Genomic DNA, 18433 nt, shown 5'->3' with positions numbered 1-18433 from the left:
CATCAGGAGGTCCACAGTCAAGAGCAGCAAATGGCATCATCATCATTGTTGGGGATGAGTTGTAAACGACACCAATAATGGGGGCATCTAGTGGCAATAGCGGCAGTTCAGCCACACGGCGAAGGACGAGAAAGTGAGTGTGGCGAATGCGCTATGCAGATTGCAGCGAAGAAAGAAGGAGAACTGCGTGCGGAGATCGACAGGAACGGAGCCAAAATTGCCTGAAAATGGGCAAGAGCCGAAGAGTGAGTGGAAGGCAGTGCAAAGAAGCAGATTTGCATCTCCACTGCGACACGAAGGCGTTTGGCTGCGCCTCGCCGTCGACGAAGACGGATTTTTCACTCGCTGCCTATAAGATGCAAGCAGCTTCTTCTGCAGAATTCCTTCTTAAACCACTTCTCCAGTTCATTTCCAAAACATCAAATTGAACAACAACCACTCTTTCAATCAATCAATTAATCAAAGAATAGAGTTGATTGTACCTATGTGGTTGTGGTTGACTCCTTGAATAAGCGCCTGCCAGATTTGAACGTTCTTCCCGCTTATCTTTACTATCGCCTCCTCCACTTCCAACCACCACCAACTACTTATACTACTACTACTACTCCACCACCACCGACTCTCTCCTCCTTCTCTCTTCTGAAGACACACATACAAACAAACAACCCTTCAACCATCATCATCACAACTAACAACAACATTCACACAATGAATACCGCTTCACCACCTCATTCTCTCACCTCTTCTCCTTCTTTTGGAGCCCGTCGCTCCTCTCGACCCTCTCTCACCCTCGACATGTCCAACCTCCCCCCTCTCACGCAACCCACACCTCCCTCCAACACCCTCATCATAACCGACCTGAACGACATTCTCCTCTTCCAACCCGACTCCCTCGCCAACCTTAGAGCCTATCTCGAGTCTTTGGCTCCTCTCAACTCCTTCTCTCCCCTCCCCTCCCTCCGCCGCATCCTCTGCTCTTTCCACACGGACTCCGACGCTCTCCGCATCCGTAAACTCCTAACTGGCGCACCACTGCTCAACCGCCCCATCATCCCCAAGATCTACTTCGGCGAACCAACTCCCATTATGGACGACCTTGAGTCCCGCCCTAAACTCCTGGAGGCCCCGCAAGTCGACAAGCTCTTCTTCATCTCACCGCCCCCCTCCCCGCCCCACGGCTGGGTCATGCGCCAGGAAGATCCCCCGAACAAGGAAGTCCACGCCAGTGATCTCGCCCAGGCTTTGGCCAAGTTGAAGACGGAGCAGTCCGGTGTTGAGGAAGCAGCGACGGGAGTGGTGGTGTCCTCTATCGAACAGCAACAACAACAACAGCCGGGTACCCCGATGTCCATGACCTCGGACAAGAGGACGAGCAGCTGGCCCGTGGCCTTGTCGCAGACGCGCAGCCGCAGCAGCACACTCATCTACCACCCCGAGGACCACGGAGGTAGCCCCAACTTGCCTGCTGTCATGGTCGAGGACACCAGTGCTTCCCTAGACGAGGATATCGATATGGACATGAGCCCCATCGAGATGTCGGTCAAGAAGATGCCGCCCAAGACGTCACGGCCCCCAGTGGAGCTGATGGGGGGTATCTAAGAACTGTCAATTTGCCCTTCGCTACTTTATCATTTTTCATCGCTTCCGTTTTAATGTACAGTCCTCGGTGTGACTGGGCGCGTGTGGTGCATGGGACTGGATCTGCTCTGATTTTAGACTTGAGATTTTGGTATGCATCGCTTGGCCATCAGGGTTTCTCTGTTCACTTGCAGTAAATGTTTTTGGATCATGAATGGCGTCTGGATATGGAATGGGGGAGATTGTCTTGTCTTATGTGCATATATGTTCAGCACTTGTTGGTTATGAAGCATGTTTCTCAGCATGATTATTTTACTCTCGCCTTCTTGTGATCGATTCTTGAAAATACAGACCGATCAGCTATACATAGTGACATGCAAATATACCTAAAAATTGGATAACCACTTGAATCAATCTTCCTTACATGAACATACTAGCTAGCTTACATCAAAGTCTTCATGAAGTCCTTCCGACATTCTCTAATTCAGAGTTAGGCTCCATTATCATACTAAATAATCAGGTAATTATTCGCCCACATTACGCTGGATAAGTACTCTTCCTTTACTTACTGACTTTGACCTAAACAAGTCTCTCAAAGCAGGTAAATTGACTTTCAAATTTTACTACAGTATCTGCTTTTGACCCCGCTGATGGTAGTACCTCCTATATGATTTCCACGAAAGGAATCAGGACTATGCAAGGTAACTACTACATATACACTACCCCGCTAGTCGAAAAGCACCACAGCACTGTTCTTAACGACCTCCGGGCCCAGCACGGCCGCCAACTCTGCAATGATACCTTTGACGGACTGCGGGTTATCAATGGGCATTTTCTCCCACCCGACAAGGTCCTGTAGAGATTGTTAATCAGTACGCAGCCAGAGAGTGGAAAATAGGATGAGAATGTGGACTTACAATCATATGCACGAAAGTACCGTGGACCAGCAGAAGCCAGTGATCCAGATCCAGCGCTTTGATTTCGTCGAGAGTCATGTTACCGGGCATGTTCAGGTCGAAGAGGGAGACTTCTTCGTCATTGATCTCGGCGTCTGCTTCTTCTTGTGTTGCTGTGTTGTTGTCTCCGGTTGTGGTGGTGGCTTGTCGGTCCCGCGAAAGTGATACGTAGGGCCGTTCGTCGAGCTTCTTGGATAGTTCGCCGTCGAGAGGGTCCCATGTGTGGCTTTCGGGGTCTGTAGATGTGTTAATGCGTTAAGTATTTTCATTATAGAGTGAGTTGATAGTCCACTGAAAATCTTACCTAGGATGTACTGCGGTCTGAACGTTCCCTTGTAGCGCATCTTCTGGCAGGAGTGGATGTAGTAGCCTGTTTGTTGTTTCAAGTTAGCTGAGTAAGTATGAAGAAAAGGTGGCTGTGTTCAGCATACCCATGTAGTAGTACTGATATTGCGCTTCAATGGCAAAAGCGATTTCCCGCATTGCGCTGAGTTTCCCGAATTCCCATTGCTCGTATTCCGGGTCATAGCTTCTCTTGTTAGTGGTTTCTCTTGCTGTTTACTGTCGAACACTTACAAGATATAGACCGAGCTCACACCATTTGGCATCAGATCCAAGACTGCCACCGCGATGAGCTTGCCATCCAGTCGGTAGCATTGATGCCATGAGCCCAGCTTCTTTTCATCCGATTTGGCAGCATTTGCTGGAGATCGAGTCATTCCCGAGCAAAGGAAGCGCTTGAAATCTTTGTTTGCCCATTTGGAAGCATCCTCTTTGTGGACTTTGGTCTGGTACTTGAGGAAAAGTTCGTATCTCGCACGATGTCAGTATAAACTGTTGAACACACAGGCAGCTGCACACCTACTTGGCTTGAGAGATGGAGTCGCCTTCCAGATTCACCTCAAATCGATGAGCAGGTTCCAAAGGTCTCTTGGTTTTGGGGTCAATGGGCCGCTTCACATTGCTGTATTCAGCCTCGTGAACTGCACCGAGAAGGTCAAAGTTGCACTTGCGACGCTTCTTCTCCCTACGATTAAACATTGGTGAGCTCACACATCCTCCCCCACATTAGACGGTCGACTTACTCCCGTGTCTTGGGGCAGAGGTATGCCGCTCTACGGATATACTCCGGGCCTAGAACGAATTTGTTCCAACGATTGATAGCCTTCCGTTGGTCTTTCCTAGGCGTGAAGGCGGAGGCATCGAGCCTGGACGAAAAGTCAATGCAAGCTAGTCAAGGACAAGAATTGGACCAATCACACACCTCATCGTATAATGAGGACAGCATGATCGTTGCAGGTTCTGCTTGTAGTACAGTGTCCCCGACCTAGACCTGGATTAGCGACTGGCTAGCCAGACGAGTTGGGATGTGGCTCGCATTACGAAGGCGAACCGCCGTACCTTCGCCAGCCCCTGTTGACTAGAGCTTCATAATGCGCCGGGCGTACAGAAACCGAACTAGCGTAGTAGGAGGCACCTGCAGTAGACGTGCATCAGCGGTCCCATCCGGCAGCACGACGACATTTCCGCGATGGACTACTACGGCAGAGGAGAAATCGAGGGTGGGTCCGGACAGACTCACTTCCATTATCAGATTTGCAGTAACCACAGGAGTTGCGCTGGTAACCTAGAGATAGTTGAGTTAGGGCATGTTGGCGCAGCCATAGTGATAACGATGGAGCAGTCTCAGGACGACTCTCATTAGTTGATCGGAGGATATCCGTCCCAGTGCAGAGATAGAAATGGGCCTAAGTGGGAATGAGGAGGCCAAGACAAAGAGGGTAGATACTACTATGTGTGTATCGGGGGTGCTTTTGACCGGAAAGTTGAGAGTGAGGGGAATTTGGCCGGGAATGAGGGGCAGCCAAAAAGAGTGTACATCAAAGACAAGGCAAGAGGGGCACAGGATTTCCGATCCAAAGAATCGGTGACGGAGCAGAGATCACTGGGGCCAATGATGCCGGCACGGGGAATGAAAGGCTAATCTGACTGGCTGCTTACCAAGAGGTCGGAAAAGCGACAACTTCCTCGCCTGTTCGGCATCGACGATGGGGTCCATGGCGTGTCGTTGCGGGCAAGTAGTGCGATGGAGAAGGGATTAGCTGGCTGCGCTCACGGCGGGAACGGCAGAAAATGAAAAAGCAAAGCAAGACAGGACAAGGGGCGCAGCGGGAGTAAATTGTCCGTCTCAGGAGGATGGAGGTCAAGGGATACGGAGAGAGTGTTGAGGTAGTTGGAGTGGGCTGGATGAATGGATGGATGGCTTGATGTTGTTGGTTTTCAAGTTGATGCGGGACAAGAAGATACTAGATGGAGAGCCCAAGGCAACACCGTCACAACCCTCCCTCCTCCAGGCATGGCCATCTCACGTATACTTATAACAATACGCTTAGCTCTGGTCCTACACAGCAGGAAGAACCTCGGACTTTACAAATAATATATTCAAAAAGCATGCCCACTGGCAGCTTCAGTAGGTGCTGCATGATATTAGGACTCCCCAATCTAGTCCTGGAGGGAGCTGTCCCTGTCACTGCTACCGGGAGGTAGAAACAAGGTTGAAGGTGATGATGCTTCTAGAAGAAAGACCTGAGCGGCTGCTGGCCTGATCACTGCCGCATGTCAGAACTGCTGGCCCCCCTGGTCAAGTACGTAGTCAGGTTCAACCTGATTGCTCGTCCCTTGTACTTTGTAACATCTACACGGATCTTGTTCTCTTTGCCACCTAATTGCTCGGTGCCTCGGAGATGAAGGAGATGCGGAGCAAGCACGGCTCCACGAAAAATGACTACACTACGGGTTAGTTGGCCATAGCTTCTCATAGTAGGTACCATTGCCATTTCCAACCAGAGGCAGTGGCCTACTAGGTAGAGAGTAGAAACTGCCAGGTTCGGTTTTTAACCTTGAGGCGGAAAAGGGTTCAATACCATACGGTCTGGCCTTGTATGGACAGCCTCCATTACAATACGACGGTACCTGAACTTGCTTCGATCGAAGCGGAAATTGGCCAAGTGTCAACCTTCTGGCGACAAAATCTTGCCATGTCGTGGATGCTAAGAGTTACTGGAATGTGGCACACGGAAGTGAGTGTGCTGCTGATCGATCCTGGAATTTCGTCCAAATCAGAATTCTCCTAGCATCGGCGATGACCAGGAGGCAAAAACCCTCACCTAAAAAAAAGTCTCCTCCGGACCATGACATCACGTGCAGGAACCCTTTCCCCCCCAACGTCCAAGCATCATCGGCATCATCACGGCTTGTCGATGCTAGGATCTCAAGGATCCGCACCTCGACAGATCGCTGCTGCGTTGTCGCGTCCAGATCCAATCGCCACCGGGAACTTTCTCGAGCCACTATTAGTCTTTCCTGTGCAGGTTACCTCAGTAGTTCCATTCCTTTGCAGTTAGTCACCGCATCGTCCGAGCAACTTCAACGCTCTGATCGACCACACACCTTTCCTCCCCCCTCCATGGTTCCTCGGCGGTGGGCAAGGTACGCTGTGTGAGTAAAGCAAGTACCATGTAGGTAGGCCCTGGCCCGCATACATCATCACGAACGCGCAGGTCGGTCTGGATGCCTTTTGCCTTCATAGTTGGGCTGTCGCATCCACATCATCCCTTGTTCGACAAAGAGGTCACAGAATGTAGATAGTAGAAACAATTAGGAAAACCCAGAGAAGTCACCCTTCCGATCATTCGAGGATTTGGTGGCCGGCCGAGTGGTTGCTGCTGCCCCGCATCCGTTCCCAAAGTCAACCTTTTTCCCCCCCCCTTCTCTATTGTGTTAGAACTGTTAGTAGTCACTGATTTCCTCTTTCTCTTCACTGGGTGAGGTCGGTGACATCGGTGTGCTCTCCTCCAATGAGCCCGCCAGGATCCGAGGCGCCTAATGTATGCAGGGCATGCCGTCGCATGATATGGTATCCAATCCGTAGCTTGCACGCAGGAAGTACGGGGAAAATAAAAGGAAGGGGACAACACTAGAAGAAGAAGAAGAGGAGGAGGAGGAAGAAAAAAAAAATGATAACATAAAAAAACAGGTAAAATTCATCAAGAGTTGGATGAAACGCAAATGTATAGCGTAGATGGATCATTCGATGACCACTTGTCGATGCAGCTTGAAGCTCCAAAATCGTCCCCATCGGAAATAGCTCAACACGTAGCAAGGTACTGCCGGGTCGCATGTGGTAGTTGATTCAGATATCATTCGTTGAAAAGGGGTGCAGACATCGATGCGCTACATGCAGATATTCTACTCTGCATGATACTACTACCACTACTTACTCTTAACTATGTGGTATATGCCCAGTCAGACGAATTAAGTATCGCACATAGTAGATACGTAGATCGGCTGGTGGATAATTGGAACCGAGAGAGGGAAACCAACGAGTCGCAGGCTGTTCCACATTGAGGAGACAGATTTAGTACGTATTACACAGCAAATAAGTAATCAGAAAGGAGTAGGCACAGCCGTCGCACGGAATACCGCATCCAGAGTTGGTAAACGAGGTGGACCGATTCCGGGTTGTCTTCGGTTTTTGCTCATGTTCTTCACCGTGAGTTCGTTTTGATCCGGACAAAATCAATATGTAGGCTATATCAGAAAAAAAAAAGGGGCAGTAGTAGGAATGATATTAAATATAGCCATCTAAAGAAAATATTAAGTAATGGTGTGTTTAAACCCCGAGAGAAAAAGGGGTGGGTTGGCAATAAGCCATCAGGGACCGGTGTGAGAGGATGATGGATTGACTAGATGGATTGACTAGATGGATTGACTAGATGGATTGACTATAGTGTTCCTCTATCGATAACCATAACCACAATATCTACGCTGAATCCCTCGTCATTTCGAACACACCAGCGCTTACGGCGGAGAGCACAAGGGCCCGGTTTGCTTCCTTCGAAAGGAGAAACATAAAAAAGTAGACTAGACTGATGGAGACAAGACCTAAAAAGTAAGATAGATTATTTTTCTCATTTGGTCCATGCTAATAGTAGCAGTAATATGAGACGAAGGGAAACTGTCTGTTCCACTAGTCTGGGCCCCTAATTCTGATAGTGCCATAGGGCCTTAAGTATAATTGATGAGCGGGCACAGCGTTTGGTTGCTGGGAGATGAGATGGACTGCAAAGCCGTAAGTACCGAGTCGACCGAGATGGGAGTTAGGGGACAACGGAGAAGCTGCAGTAACCCTCTAAGCTGCTGCTGTCCCAAGCAAAAATTAATTCCCGTTTTGTGTGTGCATGTGTGTGGGTGTGGAAAGAGGACTCCTGCTCCCTTGGTCCAGCCGGTTTGCTGTGGAACCTCCGAGGAGTCCGCAGACCTTCGGGAGACTCAGGAGGAGTTCATGGGGAGGGCAACAGACCTAGTCCGTGACTCGCGGACGCGTGAACCACCGAAGAGAGGAGCCAAATCGACCCAGAGGAACCGCCAGAATTACGATTGGGAGGTAGGTATCAGCATGTCCGGTGGGATGGCCCATATAGTGCAAAGTAGTCTAGTTCATGGATTGCCCTCGGACACACTCCACAAAGCTACGTATGACTGGGGATTTCTAATTTTACTTTAGAGTACCATAGAGAGTAGACAATGGTAAGGAAAAAGGATCAGTTTAGGTGAGAGGGTATGAGCAAGCAGAGGACCCCTGGAAACCGAACAATAGTACCACCGGAAAAAAAAGATCCCAACGATTAGAATGATGACATTATAGTAAGCGTTCAAAAGAGCAAGTCGCATAGGCTGACTTGGGGGGGCAAAAGTAAGTAAGTTGAGTAGCGGCGGTACCTGTACCAGTAAGGTAACTGGTACCTAGCAGAAGAACCGAAAGAACCCGTATGGAACCAGTATTACGGGAACCCACCGCGTCGGGTTGATGGCAGAACGCAGTGGAATAGCAGTGGAAAGCTGCCCGGACAGACGGACGGGGAGACCGGCGATACAGTATTGGGGTTGTACCCAGACGGTACCGTCCAGCGAAAAGTAGAGAGAGAGAGAGAGAGAGAGAGAGAGAGAGAGAAGAGCGCGCAAAGTCCGCTCCGGGCGAGAGAGAGAGAGAGCGAGCGACCTTCCTGGCCGGATCGCGCCGCCCATTACTATCCCCAAAGCTGTCTCTGATTTCCCCCCCCTCCGTCCTCTCGCCTCCCCCCCCCTCCCTCCGTCCCTCTCTTCCTCCCTATCCGTTCCCTTATTTTTCCTGGTATCCCTCCGATTATGATGTTCTTTTACCTTCACACCTCTCCTTTCAGGTTCCCGTCCGCCGCGGGAGTGAACGGGGATACCTAGTTCCTGAAACTTCCCTCCAGTCTTAACTCTTATTTTTTTACCCTCCCCAAAAAATTCCCTGGCCTACTTCGACCGCCTGGCCCATTTTCGCTTCGGGAACAAGACAGGAACTCACGGTTCACCGGCCAGCTCCTCATCCACAAGGCCGGGCCTTCTTCTTGTCTCAATTTTCCGTCGTTGGACATTTCACGCCTCCCTTAGTACCGACAGTGTCGTCACACCGGTCGTGTCTTGGAATCGGTGTCATTGACCTTTTTCCTCCACCTTGAATATCTCCATTCCTTTCATACCTGTGTCGCGTGAAGCACAGCTTGGCTGTGTCGCACTGGTTTTCGAATTCTTGCTATATAGACCGCGTTATAGACTTTTCCCTCGTGTTTTCTTATTTTTTTATTTTCTATCCTTTCTTTTTCTTTTTCTTTTTTTTTTTGGTTATCTTGATTCCCAATGTTCAAAATGGCGGATCATCCTCGCTCAATGGAGTCCCGTGTGGGACGCAAAAACCAACGTGAGTAACATCCCTGGGCTTGTAGCCTTTTGAATTCATTCTATAATACCGTTTTCGCCGGTTTCTGCACGTACAGCAACTTTCAATATGACGCAATACTATTTGTCGCGCAACGTGGCTGACTCGCGTTGTGTATAGGGTACGGACCGAAAGGTGAACGACTTGTGGCCGGCGTGGTTCCATTGTCCGCGGACAAGACGAAGGTGCTCATGATTCAGTCCGCGGGGCGAGGCGGTTGGGTGCTTCCTAAAGGCGGTTGGGAGACCGATGAAGTAAGCGCCCAACAGGCTGCCTGTAGAGAAGCCTGGGAAGAGGGTGGAATAATATGTACGGTGCACAAAGACCTGGGATTGATCCCGGACATGCGCCCGTCGACGTTATTAACGTCCTCGGCACCGAAAGCATCATACCAGTTCTTCGAGGTCACAGTGGACCGGGAAGAGGACCAGTGGCCCGAGATGCACAAGCGGAAGCGTCAATGGGTCACCTATGCGCAAGCGGCCGAATCGCTTGCCAGTCGTCCCGAGCTTCTGGAAGCGCTGAATCGCAGCTCCCTGCGGAGGTAGCGATGGCGTATCATTTCTCTTCCCTCGCTCAAAAGGGCAAGGAAATTGAAATGATGGAGACTTGCCTGTGGGCTAGAGCTCCATGATGACTTGACATGATTCTTGAAACCGAAAAGAAAAGCTACTCTCGATTTTACATTTCTTGCTTCGATTCATTTGCCTGGGTTTCTGCCTCTGGTTGGCTATACTGCTTTTGGTTTTAATGTCTTCTTCGGGCTATTTGGGCAGCCCGACGGCTTTCGCGCGTGAGGCGCACTTACCACTATAGAATCCATGACGGAGCGTCAGCATAGAATGTTAGAGGAGTACGGTCTGGCGGCGGTACAGCCGACGGATGGAGCAAAAGTTGATGGGGTCAGCATGACATGCTTTGGGATCGCATCCTACGGTTGGAGCGGGCATCTGCTTTTGGAAGGGGTCATTTCTTTTTTTTTTCTTTATACTTCTTCGACTTGATATACCCTTGCGACGACTTGCTGGTTGACTATGGCCCGCCAGCTAATCTGGCTCGAGAGCTGTCGACAGGTGCCTCCGTTGGTGCTGGGGATGAACTGCCTTTTGCTCATGCAAGCTAGGAATCTGACCTGCAAAGGAAGAAAGCAAGCATACTCCTCATTTTGCGAGGCAACAGAAGACCATAGGGGCTGGCTGTCTGCTCAGTGTGTAACTTAAAAGTAAGCCTGTAGAGAGCGTAGACCTGTAGATCTGAAGACAATTAAACCCATATCTAATTAACACTAAATTTTAATCAGTCTTTGAAGTTTGAACTGACCTCAGAATTTTGATCTGCGGCAAACGCCGCAGCAGACGCATTACCCAAATAGGCAAAGCGCGGGCTGCAGGTCGGCGACGAACTTGACCTCAGCTCCTTCACCATTCATCATTCCCTCCAGCATCAGTCCTCTCCTCGCTGCTCCATCTTTCACCACCACAACCATCCCTCCACTCGATAGGTAGCGCCTCTGCGCTACTAACCGCACCCACCATGGACTACGAGATGGATATTGAGCCCACCGGGCCCCAAGTCACCGTCCGCGAAGTGAGTTCACCTCTTACCAATCTGCCTATCCACCATCTATACCAACACCAGCCCATACGACACAACCACCCCATCCAACCTGTCCAACCATCCCTACTAATACTCATAAATTTGCCAGGCTGAACCCACCCGCGTTGACTTCAAACTCACCTCCGTCGACCTCGCCTTCGCCAACTCCCTCCGCCGAGTAATGCTCGCCGAAATCCCCACGATGGCCATCGATCTCGTTGAAGTGGAAAAGAACACCTCCGTATTGCCCGACGAATTCCTCGCCCACCGTCTAGGCCTTATCCCCCTGATCAGCAAAAATTGCGACCAAGATGTCGAGTACACGCGCGATTGCGAATGCGAGGACCACTGCGCGCGCTGCTCTGTAACCCTGTCGCTGCATGCGCGGTGCACCGGCGACGATATCATGCGGGTATATGCGCGCGATCTCGTGGTGTCAGGAGAACGGGCGAACGAGTGGGTGGGAAACCCGGTGATTTTGGATCCTGAGGGAAACGGACCCTTGATTTGTAAATTGAGACGCGGCCAGGAGTTGAAGATGACGTGTATTGCGAAGAAGGGCATTGCGAAGGAACATGCGAAGTGGATGCCTACATCGGCAATTGGGTTTGAATACGATCCGCATAATAATTTGAGACATGTGGATTACTGGTATGAGGAGGATCCGGCGAAGGAATGGTATGTTTTATCCCAACCTTCATCTTCAGTCTTTGTTCTCCAGCACCTTTCTGTATCACCTACTGCAGGAATTTACATGAGCAAGCGAAGATCAAATGCTAACAGTGACATCAATACAGGCCCGTCTCAGCAAACGCAGGATGGGAACAGCCCGTTCCCCCAGACCAACCATTCGACTACGACGCCCAGCCCAACAGCTTCTACATCGACGTAGAGAGCATCGGCACCCTAGAGCCGGACATGATCATCCAGCAAGGAATCACAGTGTTGCAACGGAAACTCGCCTCCGTGATCTCCTCGTTATCAGGCACCGAAGGCGCAGACCGCAATGGCGTCATGGGCGGCGACGACGAGGATATGATGGGTGTGCGCAGTCCGGATGCCTACGAGCCCCCGGAGGGTATGGATGGTGGCTTCACGGCGTATGCGAACGGTGGTGGCGCTAGTGCATGGGGTCCTAGTGCTACGACGCCGTATGGAGTCACGCCGTATGGGGGTGGATATGGATTTTAAGGTGGAATCATACCTTTCATCACATGATGAGGGAAGAAGTACGCTTCTGCCTTGTTCACCCATTTCAAAAATCACCATGAAAAAACCGGGGGAATACAAAAAACCAAACCGAGTCAAGTCACATGCTCAGGCTCAGGCTCATGCTCACGCCATACCAGTGACGAACATGACCATGACCGTAGCAGTGACAGCGACTATGGCACCCAAAACCCATCACGCAGACTCGCATGAAGTCACCCAAGAAACCAAAAAAACCTACTTACCATAACTACTTGCTACCAAGACCATACTTCGATCGATCTATCAGTTAGCATCCGGATGGAGTTTGGGGGAGTTTCATTTCTACTTGATTTGCGGCCAGGCGTGAGGAATTACCTACTTACTTACTTGCTTGCTTTGCTTGATTCAATTCACATATTATATTAACACATACTTATCTATTACTTCCCATCTTTGCTTCTTTTCTTTCATGTCTGGGTTTTCAAACTACCTGCTGCACTGCATTCACTATTCACTATTCTGTGCTACGCTACGCTATGCTACGCTACGCTTTGCCTCATGCCTACCTAGTCAAAACCTTGGCTACTCCTGTGATATTAGAATTCATTTCCTCCGTTATTATGGTTATTATTACTATTTTGCTATTTACAACGTATCCAATGGCTGTTGCTAAAAATCGGGATACATGATTACCTCAATACTAGCAAGATTATCACTACTTCACTTAAATCACATTGATACCTACAGACGAAGCTGCATGATGGATCTATATGCTAGTAATAATGAGGAACAGCCAGTAGTAAGCTCGTATATATACTATGATGATACGAAGGTAAGATCCCATCGATACACAAAAGGAGTAGTAGGTAGGAAGAGTAGTGAAGTAGATTCAAAGAAAAAGACAGGTAGATATGATAGATGTTAGATAACGACCAACCACACTACAACACCATGTACTACCGATCAAAGATACCATAACCAACCAACCAACCATGTACCCATAACCGAGCACACTCCGTCCACCAACTATTGACAGGAGAAAACCGAATTGAGGGAAACCAAGCGAAAAACCGAAGACCACGTGCGCCACAGTAGATGATGATGACGATGATGATGATGAAGCAAGTAAGCAGGCAACCACACCAGCCGGCCGGCCAGCCTATGAATTTCGGGGGATGAGAGGGGAGAAGAGATGAGAAACAAGGAATGGGTGTATGGATGGCAGCAAATGGAGGGGGAAAAAAGACAAGACATGTCGCGAGATGCGAGGTTGCAGCAGGTAGATTGCAATGAATCAGTTCAAATCTTGTCTATGATTTTCCCTTCCCGCTTTTGGACATGATGCCAAACAACATGAAAAAGGCCCTAAAAGTCGTGTCACTGAGGTAGAGGGAGATGAAGTTGGAGATGAGGTGAGGCGAGAGAAGACAGAAGATAGGGCTGGCCAGAACCAATGGAAAAACTGTAGCGCAATGGACACCAGTGTACGCCAGCTAGCCAGAGCGATGCGAGGAGAGAGAAGCGAGATGTAAGTAACCGAAGAAAGGGGACCTGTAGATGAACGCCCACCATGTGCACAGCACACAAGACCGAATATTTCCGACTGGATCAGATCGACAACGCCATGTCCACGTGATGCAGGTACAGAGACAAAAGAAGGAGCAGAAAGACAAGGAACGCCTGCCTATGCATGCAAGATCTCTCGACGCTGTTGCATCACACCCCGTCAATCGCGTCCGTCCCCAGATCGTCCGACCCGTCGGCTAATACTGGGTTCTGCGGCAAGCGACGCCCGAACCCGTAGTAAAACTCCAGAGTCTTGGCTTTTTGTTTGTCACGCACAGATTTGAGGTAATCATAGCTGCCTTCGAGTCCTCGGATTTGTCCGTCAATCACAGCCTCAACATGGCCCAGCATGCGACCGTTGCTACGACTACTGGACTCGATGCCCGTGAAGCTCATCGAGTCGTTGCGTCGAACTAGCGGACTGACAAGTTTGCGCCGCAGGGTTTCCAGATTGACCTTGAGGGTTAGTAGACGGCCGCGGTGGTCCACCAAGAGGTGCTTGTTAGTGACAGTGCGACTACGGACATTGGCGAGCAGCCGCTTGTTCTTTTCGTATTTGCGAATCGCAGCAGCATTGGCTCCCATAAGCCTAGTCCACAGCGACTCCAGCATCTCGCCCTCTTCGCGTTCTTGTACATCCGACTCGCGGACTACAGTCCGTTGAAGATTCAAAAATTGGCGGTCGATCGCTTCAAAGAGCGCGAACAGCGCCGTTGAGTGCGTCAGCTCGTTGTTGATCGCCTCTTCTAGTACGGAGAGCATTTCGGTAAAGGTCCGAGTGAGGGTTGTGCGGGTACGCTGGGCAGAGGTTTGGCCGAAGACCGCGGTGACGAAGTTGCCAAAGGTGGTTGGGGTGCTGGTCAATTCAGTGCTAGACCCTTCCCCACTCGCGGCGCTAAGTCGCTCCAGCGCCCCCAGTCGCGCAAAGATCCCGTGGAGGTTATCGAAAACGACCGACGGCAACGTACTAGGCGGTTGCGACGATAAGGCCTCTAGTTCACGCTTGGCCCAATCCATGGCGAGCAAGATGGAGTCAATGTCCCCCTCAACGTCGGAGAAGAAGCGTGCCAGCTCCAGAGAGAGCGACTTGAGGGACTCGGAGAGTTCATCCAGTTGGCGGACAATGATCGGCGCGCTGGTCATATTGGTCCCGCGCACCGATTCTCCGAGGTCCCAAACAGCCACCCCAGTCTCCTGCAAGGCGGTTATTTGATGCGCGCCATTCTCCGAATAATAGATGAGGGGCTCGAACGAGCGCGCAAACCCTGACAGCTTGACCAGATCGGGTATCGCTTCGGGAACGCTGGGAAGGAATAAGGCGCGCATGAACGCGATCGATATGAAAGCAACGATTACAGAAAGAATTGCGTTGGATTTGGAGCTAGTGATCTTATCGAGTTTGGACCGCAAGTAACTAAAGAATGCGACAAAGGGCTCACGGTGCTGAACTTCCGCGCGCACAGCGAACCGGATATCTTTGAGGCGTCATGAATTAGTTCATTCCGGCCAGGAAGCTGCAAAGGGTAGCAAACCAAGGTGAAGCCTACAATTGCTGAGGTTATTCCCCGACCCAAAGTCCAGACCCTCGCCATCCGGGCTAGCTCTTGCACCTTTGGGTCCCGGGCTCGGCGAGCGACCTTTTTCTGGGGTCTCTGCGTCGGCTGGCAAGGGGACATTGGCGGCTATGGTGATGTCAGCTGTCTCTGCGGACTGACTGCGTTTCCCTGCGGTCGGCGCCTCCAGCGCATCCTCATACTGCGGACTAGGCTCGCGCGATTGCGACGGGCTCAGTCCGACCGAGGGCTTGAGGCAGAAACGGTCGTAATCGGGATTGCGCACGTAGGGCTGATGGCGATACCAACCACTTCCTTGTACATAATCATACCTGCGTAAGCCCGGAGGCGACCAGCGATCTCCGTTAGGCGTGAGGTCGTCATCCTCCCCATCCGATTCCTCAGAGCGGAAGCCCGAATGCTGGGAAGGCAGACCGAAAACGGGGGATTGACGAGCGTTACTATTGCTCTCAAAGTCCTCGAGCGACGCATCCAATGAAGGATGTTCGTCGAAGGCGCTTTCTAGCTCGTCTAGCATGATAGACGGCGTTGCGCACTGCAACACCAAAGAAGTCAAGGCCACTTTCGATCGCTGCGACGTCGTGAACGACTTGCGCAGCAATAGACAATAACTTCAGAGGGTGGGTGCTATCAAGGTGATAGAAGAAAGAGTGTTAGTTGCGGGCGCGCTAAGATCCGGTTAAGGAAGGGAGAATAGAAGCTATGCGCCAAGGGAGAGAAGGGGAAGGAATAGATGATGACAGGGGTGAAGGGTAGAAAAAGGGGTCAAGATTACAGCGTATATGGTTATAGATGTCCCTGCGAGTGAATCCAAGAGAGAGCAGGGAGGAGGGAGAGCAAGACATGGGAAGGTTGAATGATGGTGGGAGGGTAGTAATGTAGTAGTAGAAGATACGCGGGACGAGAACCCGGGGGGGAAAGCCTGAGTGCCTGAGGAATGGCCAGCAACGGCGAGCGATCAGGCCGGCCCGACGAAACAGAACTGGGGGAGAAGTGGGGAGGTAGATAGAGCAAGATGAAAGATGGTCCAGTCCGTCGAATCAGTCAGAATGCAGAAGAGAAGAGATGATCTGTTTGGCTAAACCAGTTTTCTTTCTTGCTTGCACTCTTCTGTCTGTCTGGCTGGCTGTCTGTCTGCCTGGACTGTCTGTATGTCATGAATTGACCAGCGGACTAACGGGAATGCGACAAGTCACGACGGGTTACAAGAGGCGCTTGCAGAGGACACCCACACGAGGGGTCACCTCGAAGGGGGCAAGGAGATTTATTGGAGCAGCTGTTTTGCGCCGTTAGTTTAGAAAGTAGGGATGAGACAATAATGATAATACGGGTGGTAGTTTATATATGAATGGATTGATGTATTTGATGGGAGATAGATGGTAATAGATGAGAGTCTTCAGGTACAGGAAGTACAAGAAGGTACAGGATAATACCGGCCCGCCCCTCGCATGCCTTCCACGGCTGGGGTTTTTATTTCAATCAAAAGGAAAGAGCGACCCATGGAGGGGCCCCGCTAGGTGGCTGGTCCAATCAGCATCGCTGCGCCACGGGTCAGGTGGGATCATGGGATGCTCATCCCTACAGGCCCATCGTAGCCTCCAGTCTGTCTGTCCTCTCTGTCTAGACTTTCCTCTGTCCCGGTCGCTCCCAGTCGACAATGTCCTTTTTTACTCTTTAACCTCCCGTCGCAACATTCCTATATTTCTTCAAAAGAATTGTCCTCGTAAAAATAGGGAACGTGCCTTGGTTCATGGATCTCGTTCCTGTGGAAAATTAGGAACATACCATCTGGTGGAGGGAAGAGAAAGGAAAAAAAGCCTCCTGGTGGTATCCATCTATCTTTATCGGGCCCATCGGCACCCCTCCAGAAACACCGATGCTGATGCTTAGGCTCACTCGCGCATAAACACTTAGTTACTCTACTACTGACCGAACTAGACTACATTCTGCCTTGTACTTTTTCGCTTTCGCAGGGTTCAAACTGAACTCCACAATGACTGCGTTTCATCAGACAGACTAGGACCTGACCGACAGACCGATCCCTTCTCCTGACGATATCAAGCAACCTGGGTGACTGCCTACGTACAAAGTACGTCGCGTTGGATCGCATCTCATCGCATCTCACCAGATCGACTTTAACCCCCGGCCACTATCTACCTACTCCTCAAAGTTATTGAGACATCTCATCTCATCTTTATTTCGGAACAAATTCCTCACGACTCACGTAGTCTCAACAGATAGACATACTGCAGTTCCCTGCACCTTTTTATCGATAGTTATCTGCAGTTCTCTTCCCACCCCGCTAGATAAACTATAAGCCCACCAAGATAACCTACCATTCGACAACTACCATATCGGCGTGACTCGCATCCATCCATCCATCCCATCCATCCATCCTAAGTCATGACCACATGACCACCCAACGAAAAGGTTCCTCGAACCTACCTAACACCGTACCGGTCGCTTCCGTAGTTCGCAATCAAGCCCGATAGAAGTTCACTTCAGTTCGAGTTCAAGTCCCCCATGGGAGAACTGGTTTCTTTCTCTTCCCCCTCCTCTCTGCACCCCTCCTTCAGGACGGTAGTATTTACCCTTCCGATCGAGCAGCTACCTGGTTGGCTCTAAGGTCATTTTACTAGAGGAACGGTACCTTCTCGGGACCATGAACCTACCTATCAATGGCTGGCTGACAACTGGCCCAACGGCCGGGCCCAATGACCATCCTGAGCTGCCCTCCACGGCCCTGCAAGGATCATCCGCCAGATTGCCGGTGCAGTTGGCCACCGTTGTTTTCCTCGCTGACTCGTAGGTAGATACTAGTAGTAGAGTTACTCACTTCCACCCCCCGAGGGGTCCCCTTCTCGGTCCCCTCCTCTCTGCAGCACATACGTGGTCGCGGAGTCGCGCAGGACGAATCCCCGGCCAGCATGGGCTGCACGTGATACATCTGAAACTCGGGACGGGGGTCCAGCGCACGGCCATCGGTCCGTCAGGCAGAAAAGGGAAGCGGCCTGGTTAGGTAGTCTAAGCAATCAACTTAAGCAATACTGATACTGTGTAAAAGCCTATTGTTTTGTTTGTTGTCATGTGAGAGGAGATCTCTTCAATTCATTATGGTCTCAAGCAACCAAATTGTTTTTTTAAAACCATGATACACACAAGAGCTC

The 18433-nt window shown here is 50.6% G+C and overlaps 5 protein-coding genes across 5 annotated transcripts; 3 read left to right on the top strand and 2 right to left on the bottom strand.

Moving 5' to 3' along the window:
• Positions 1-396: 396 nt before the first annotated feature.
• On the top strand, positions 397-1992 carry cbpA (putative calcineurin binding protein). Its single transcript, XM_025531420.1, has one exon. It carries the CDS (start codon positions 796-798, stop codon positions 1597-1599), a length of 804 nt encoding a protein of 267 aa, XP_025387698.1. The 5' UTR covers positions 397-795; the 3' UTR covers positions 1600-1992.
• Positions 1993-2190: 198 nt separating this feature from the next.
• On the bottom strand, positions 2191-4893 carry BO83DRAFT_379093 (arginyltransferase). The gene is made up of 11 exons (XM_025531419.1): positions 4536-4893; positions 4117-4161; positions 3936-4011; positions 3799-3861; positions 3620-3742; positions 3400-3561; positions 3111-3347; positions 2966-3063; positions 2839-2904; positions 2496-2770; positions 2191-2431 (listed from the first exon to the last, which is right to left on the bottom strand). The coding sequence occupies exons 1-11, from the start codon at positions 4591-4593 to the stop codon at positions 2306-2308; spliced, it is 1329 nt and encodes a 442-aa protein (XP_025387697.1). The 5' UTR covers positions 4594-4893; the 3' UTR covers positions 2191-2305.
• A 4157-nt stretch (positions 4894-9050) lies between these two features.
• BO83DRAFT_49010 (NUDIX hydrolase) lies at positions 9051-10070 on the top strand. Its single transcript, XM_025537393.1, has 2 exons — positions 9051-9321; positions 9460-10070. Exons 1-2 carry the CDS (start codon positions 9261-9263, stop codon positions 9885-9887), a joined length of 489 nt encoding a protein of 162 aa, XP_025387696.1. The 5' UTR covers positions 9051-9260; the 3' UTR covers positions 9888-10070.
• Positions 10071-10792: 722 nt separating this feature from the next.
• Positions 10793-12361, top strand: BO83DRAFT_48996 (DNA-directed RNA polymerase II core subunit RPB3). The gene is made up of 3 exons (XM_025537392.1): positions 10793-10926; positions 11045-11613; positions 11733-12361. The coding sequence occupies exons 1-3, from the start codon at positions 10873-10875 to the stop codon at positions 12124-12126; spliced, it is 1017 nt and encodes a 338-aa protein (XP_025387695.1). The 5' UTR covers positions 10793-10872; the 3' UTR covers positions 12127-12361.
• Positions 12362-13842: 1481 nt separating this feature from the next.
• On the bottom strand, positions 13843-15783 carry BO83DRAFT_314368 (uncharacterized protein; the record flags this gene model as incomplete). The annotated part of the gene is made up of 2 exons (XM_025527583.1): positions 13843-15167; positions 15240-15783. 2 exons carry the CDS (start codon positions 15781-15783, stop codon positions 13843-13845), a joined length of 1869 nt encoding a protein of 622 aa, XP_025387694.1.
• Positions 15784-18433: the final 2650 nt, after the last annotated feature.

Source organism: Aspergillus eucalypticola, assembly GCF_003184535.1.
Source record: "Aspergillus eucalypticola CBS 122712 chromosome Unknown BO83scaffold_14, whole genome shotgun sequence".
NCBI classification, from domain to species: domain Eukaryota; kingdom Fungi; phylum Ascomycota; class Eurotiomycetes; order Eurotiales; family Aspergillaceae; genus Aspergillus; species Aspergillus eucalypticola.
The sequence above is the reverse complement of the archived record's forward strand: the minus strand, read 5'-3'. Positions and strand labels throughout refer to the sequence as shown.

What these genes read in the sequence shown, in the direction of transcription:
- cbpA (XM_025531420.1), top strand. Translation starts at nt 796, where the DNA reads ATGTCCAACCTCCCCCCTCTCACGCAACCCACACCTCCCTCCAACACC.
- BO83DRAFT_379093 (XM_025531419.1), bottom strand. Translation starts at nt 4,593, where the DNA reads ATGGACCCCATCGTCGATGCCGAACAGGCGAGGAAGTTGTCGCTTTTC. An exon ending in GTCGCTTTTCCGACCTCTTG is followed by an intron (nt 4,162 to 4,535) that starts GTAAGCAGCCAG and finishes AACTATCTCTAG; the next exon opens with GTTACCAGCGCAACTCCTGT. An exon ending in GACTCCATCTCTCAAGCCAA is followed by an intron (nt 3,348 to 3,399) that starts GTAGGTGTGCAG and finishes ACATCGTGCGAG; the next exon opens with ATACGAACTTTTCCTCAAGT.
- BO83DRAFT_49010 (XM_025537393.1), top strand. Translation starts at nt 9,261, where the DNA reads ATGTTCAAAATGGCGGATCATCCTCGCTCAATGGAGTCCCGTGTGGGA. An exon ending in TGTGGGACGCAAAAACCAAC is followed by an intron (nt 9,322 to 9,459) that starts GTGAGTAACATC and finishes CGTTGTGTATAG; the next exon opens with GGTACGGACCGAAAGGTGAA.
- BO83DRAFT_48996 (XM_025537392.1), top strand. Translation starts at nt 10,873, where the DNA reads ATGGACTACGAGATGGATATTGAGCCCACCGGGCCCCAAGTCACCGTC. An exon ending in CCCAAGTCACCGTCCGCGAA is followed by an intron (nt 10,927 to 11,044) that starts GTGAGTTCACCT and finishes TAAATTTGCCAG; the next exon opens with GCTGAACCCACCCGCGTTGA. An exon ending in GAGGATCCGGCGAAGGAATG is followed by an intron (nt 11,614 to 11,732) that starts GTATGTTTTATC and finishes ACATCAATACAG; the next exon opens with GCCCGTCTCAGCAAACGCAG.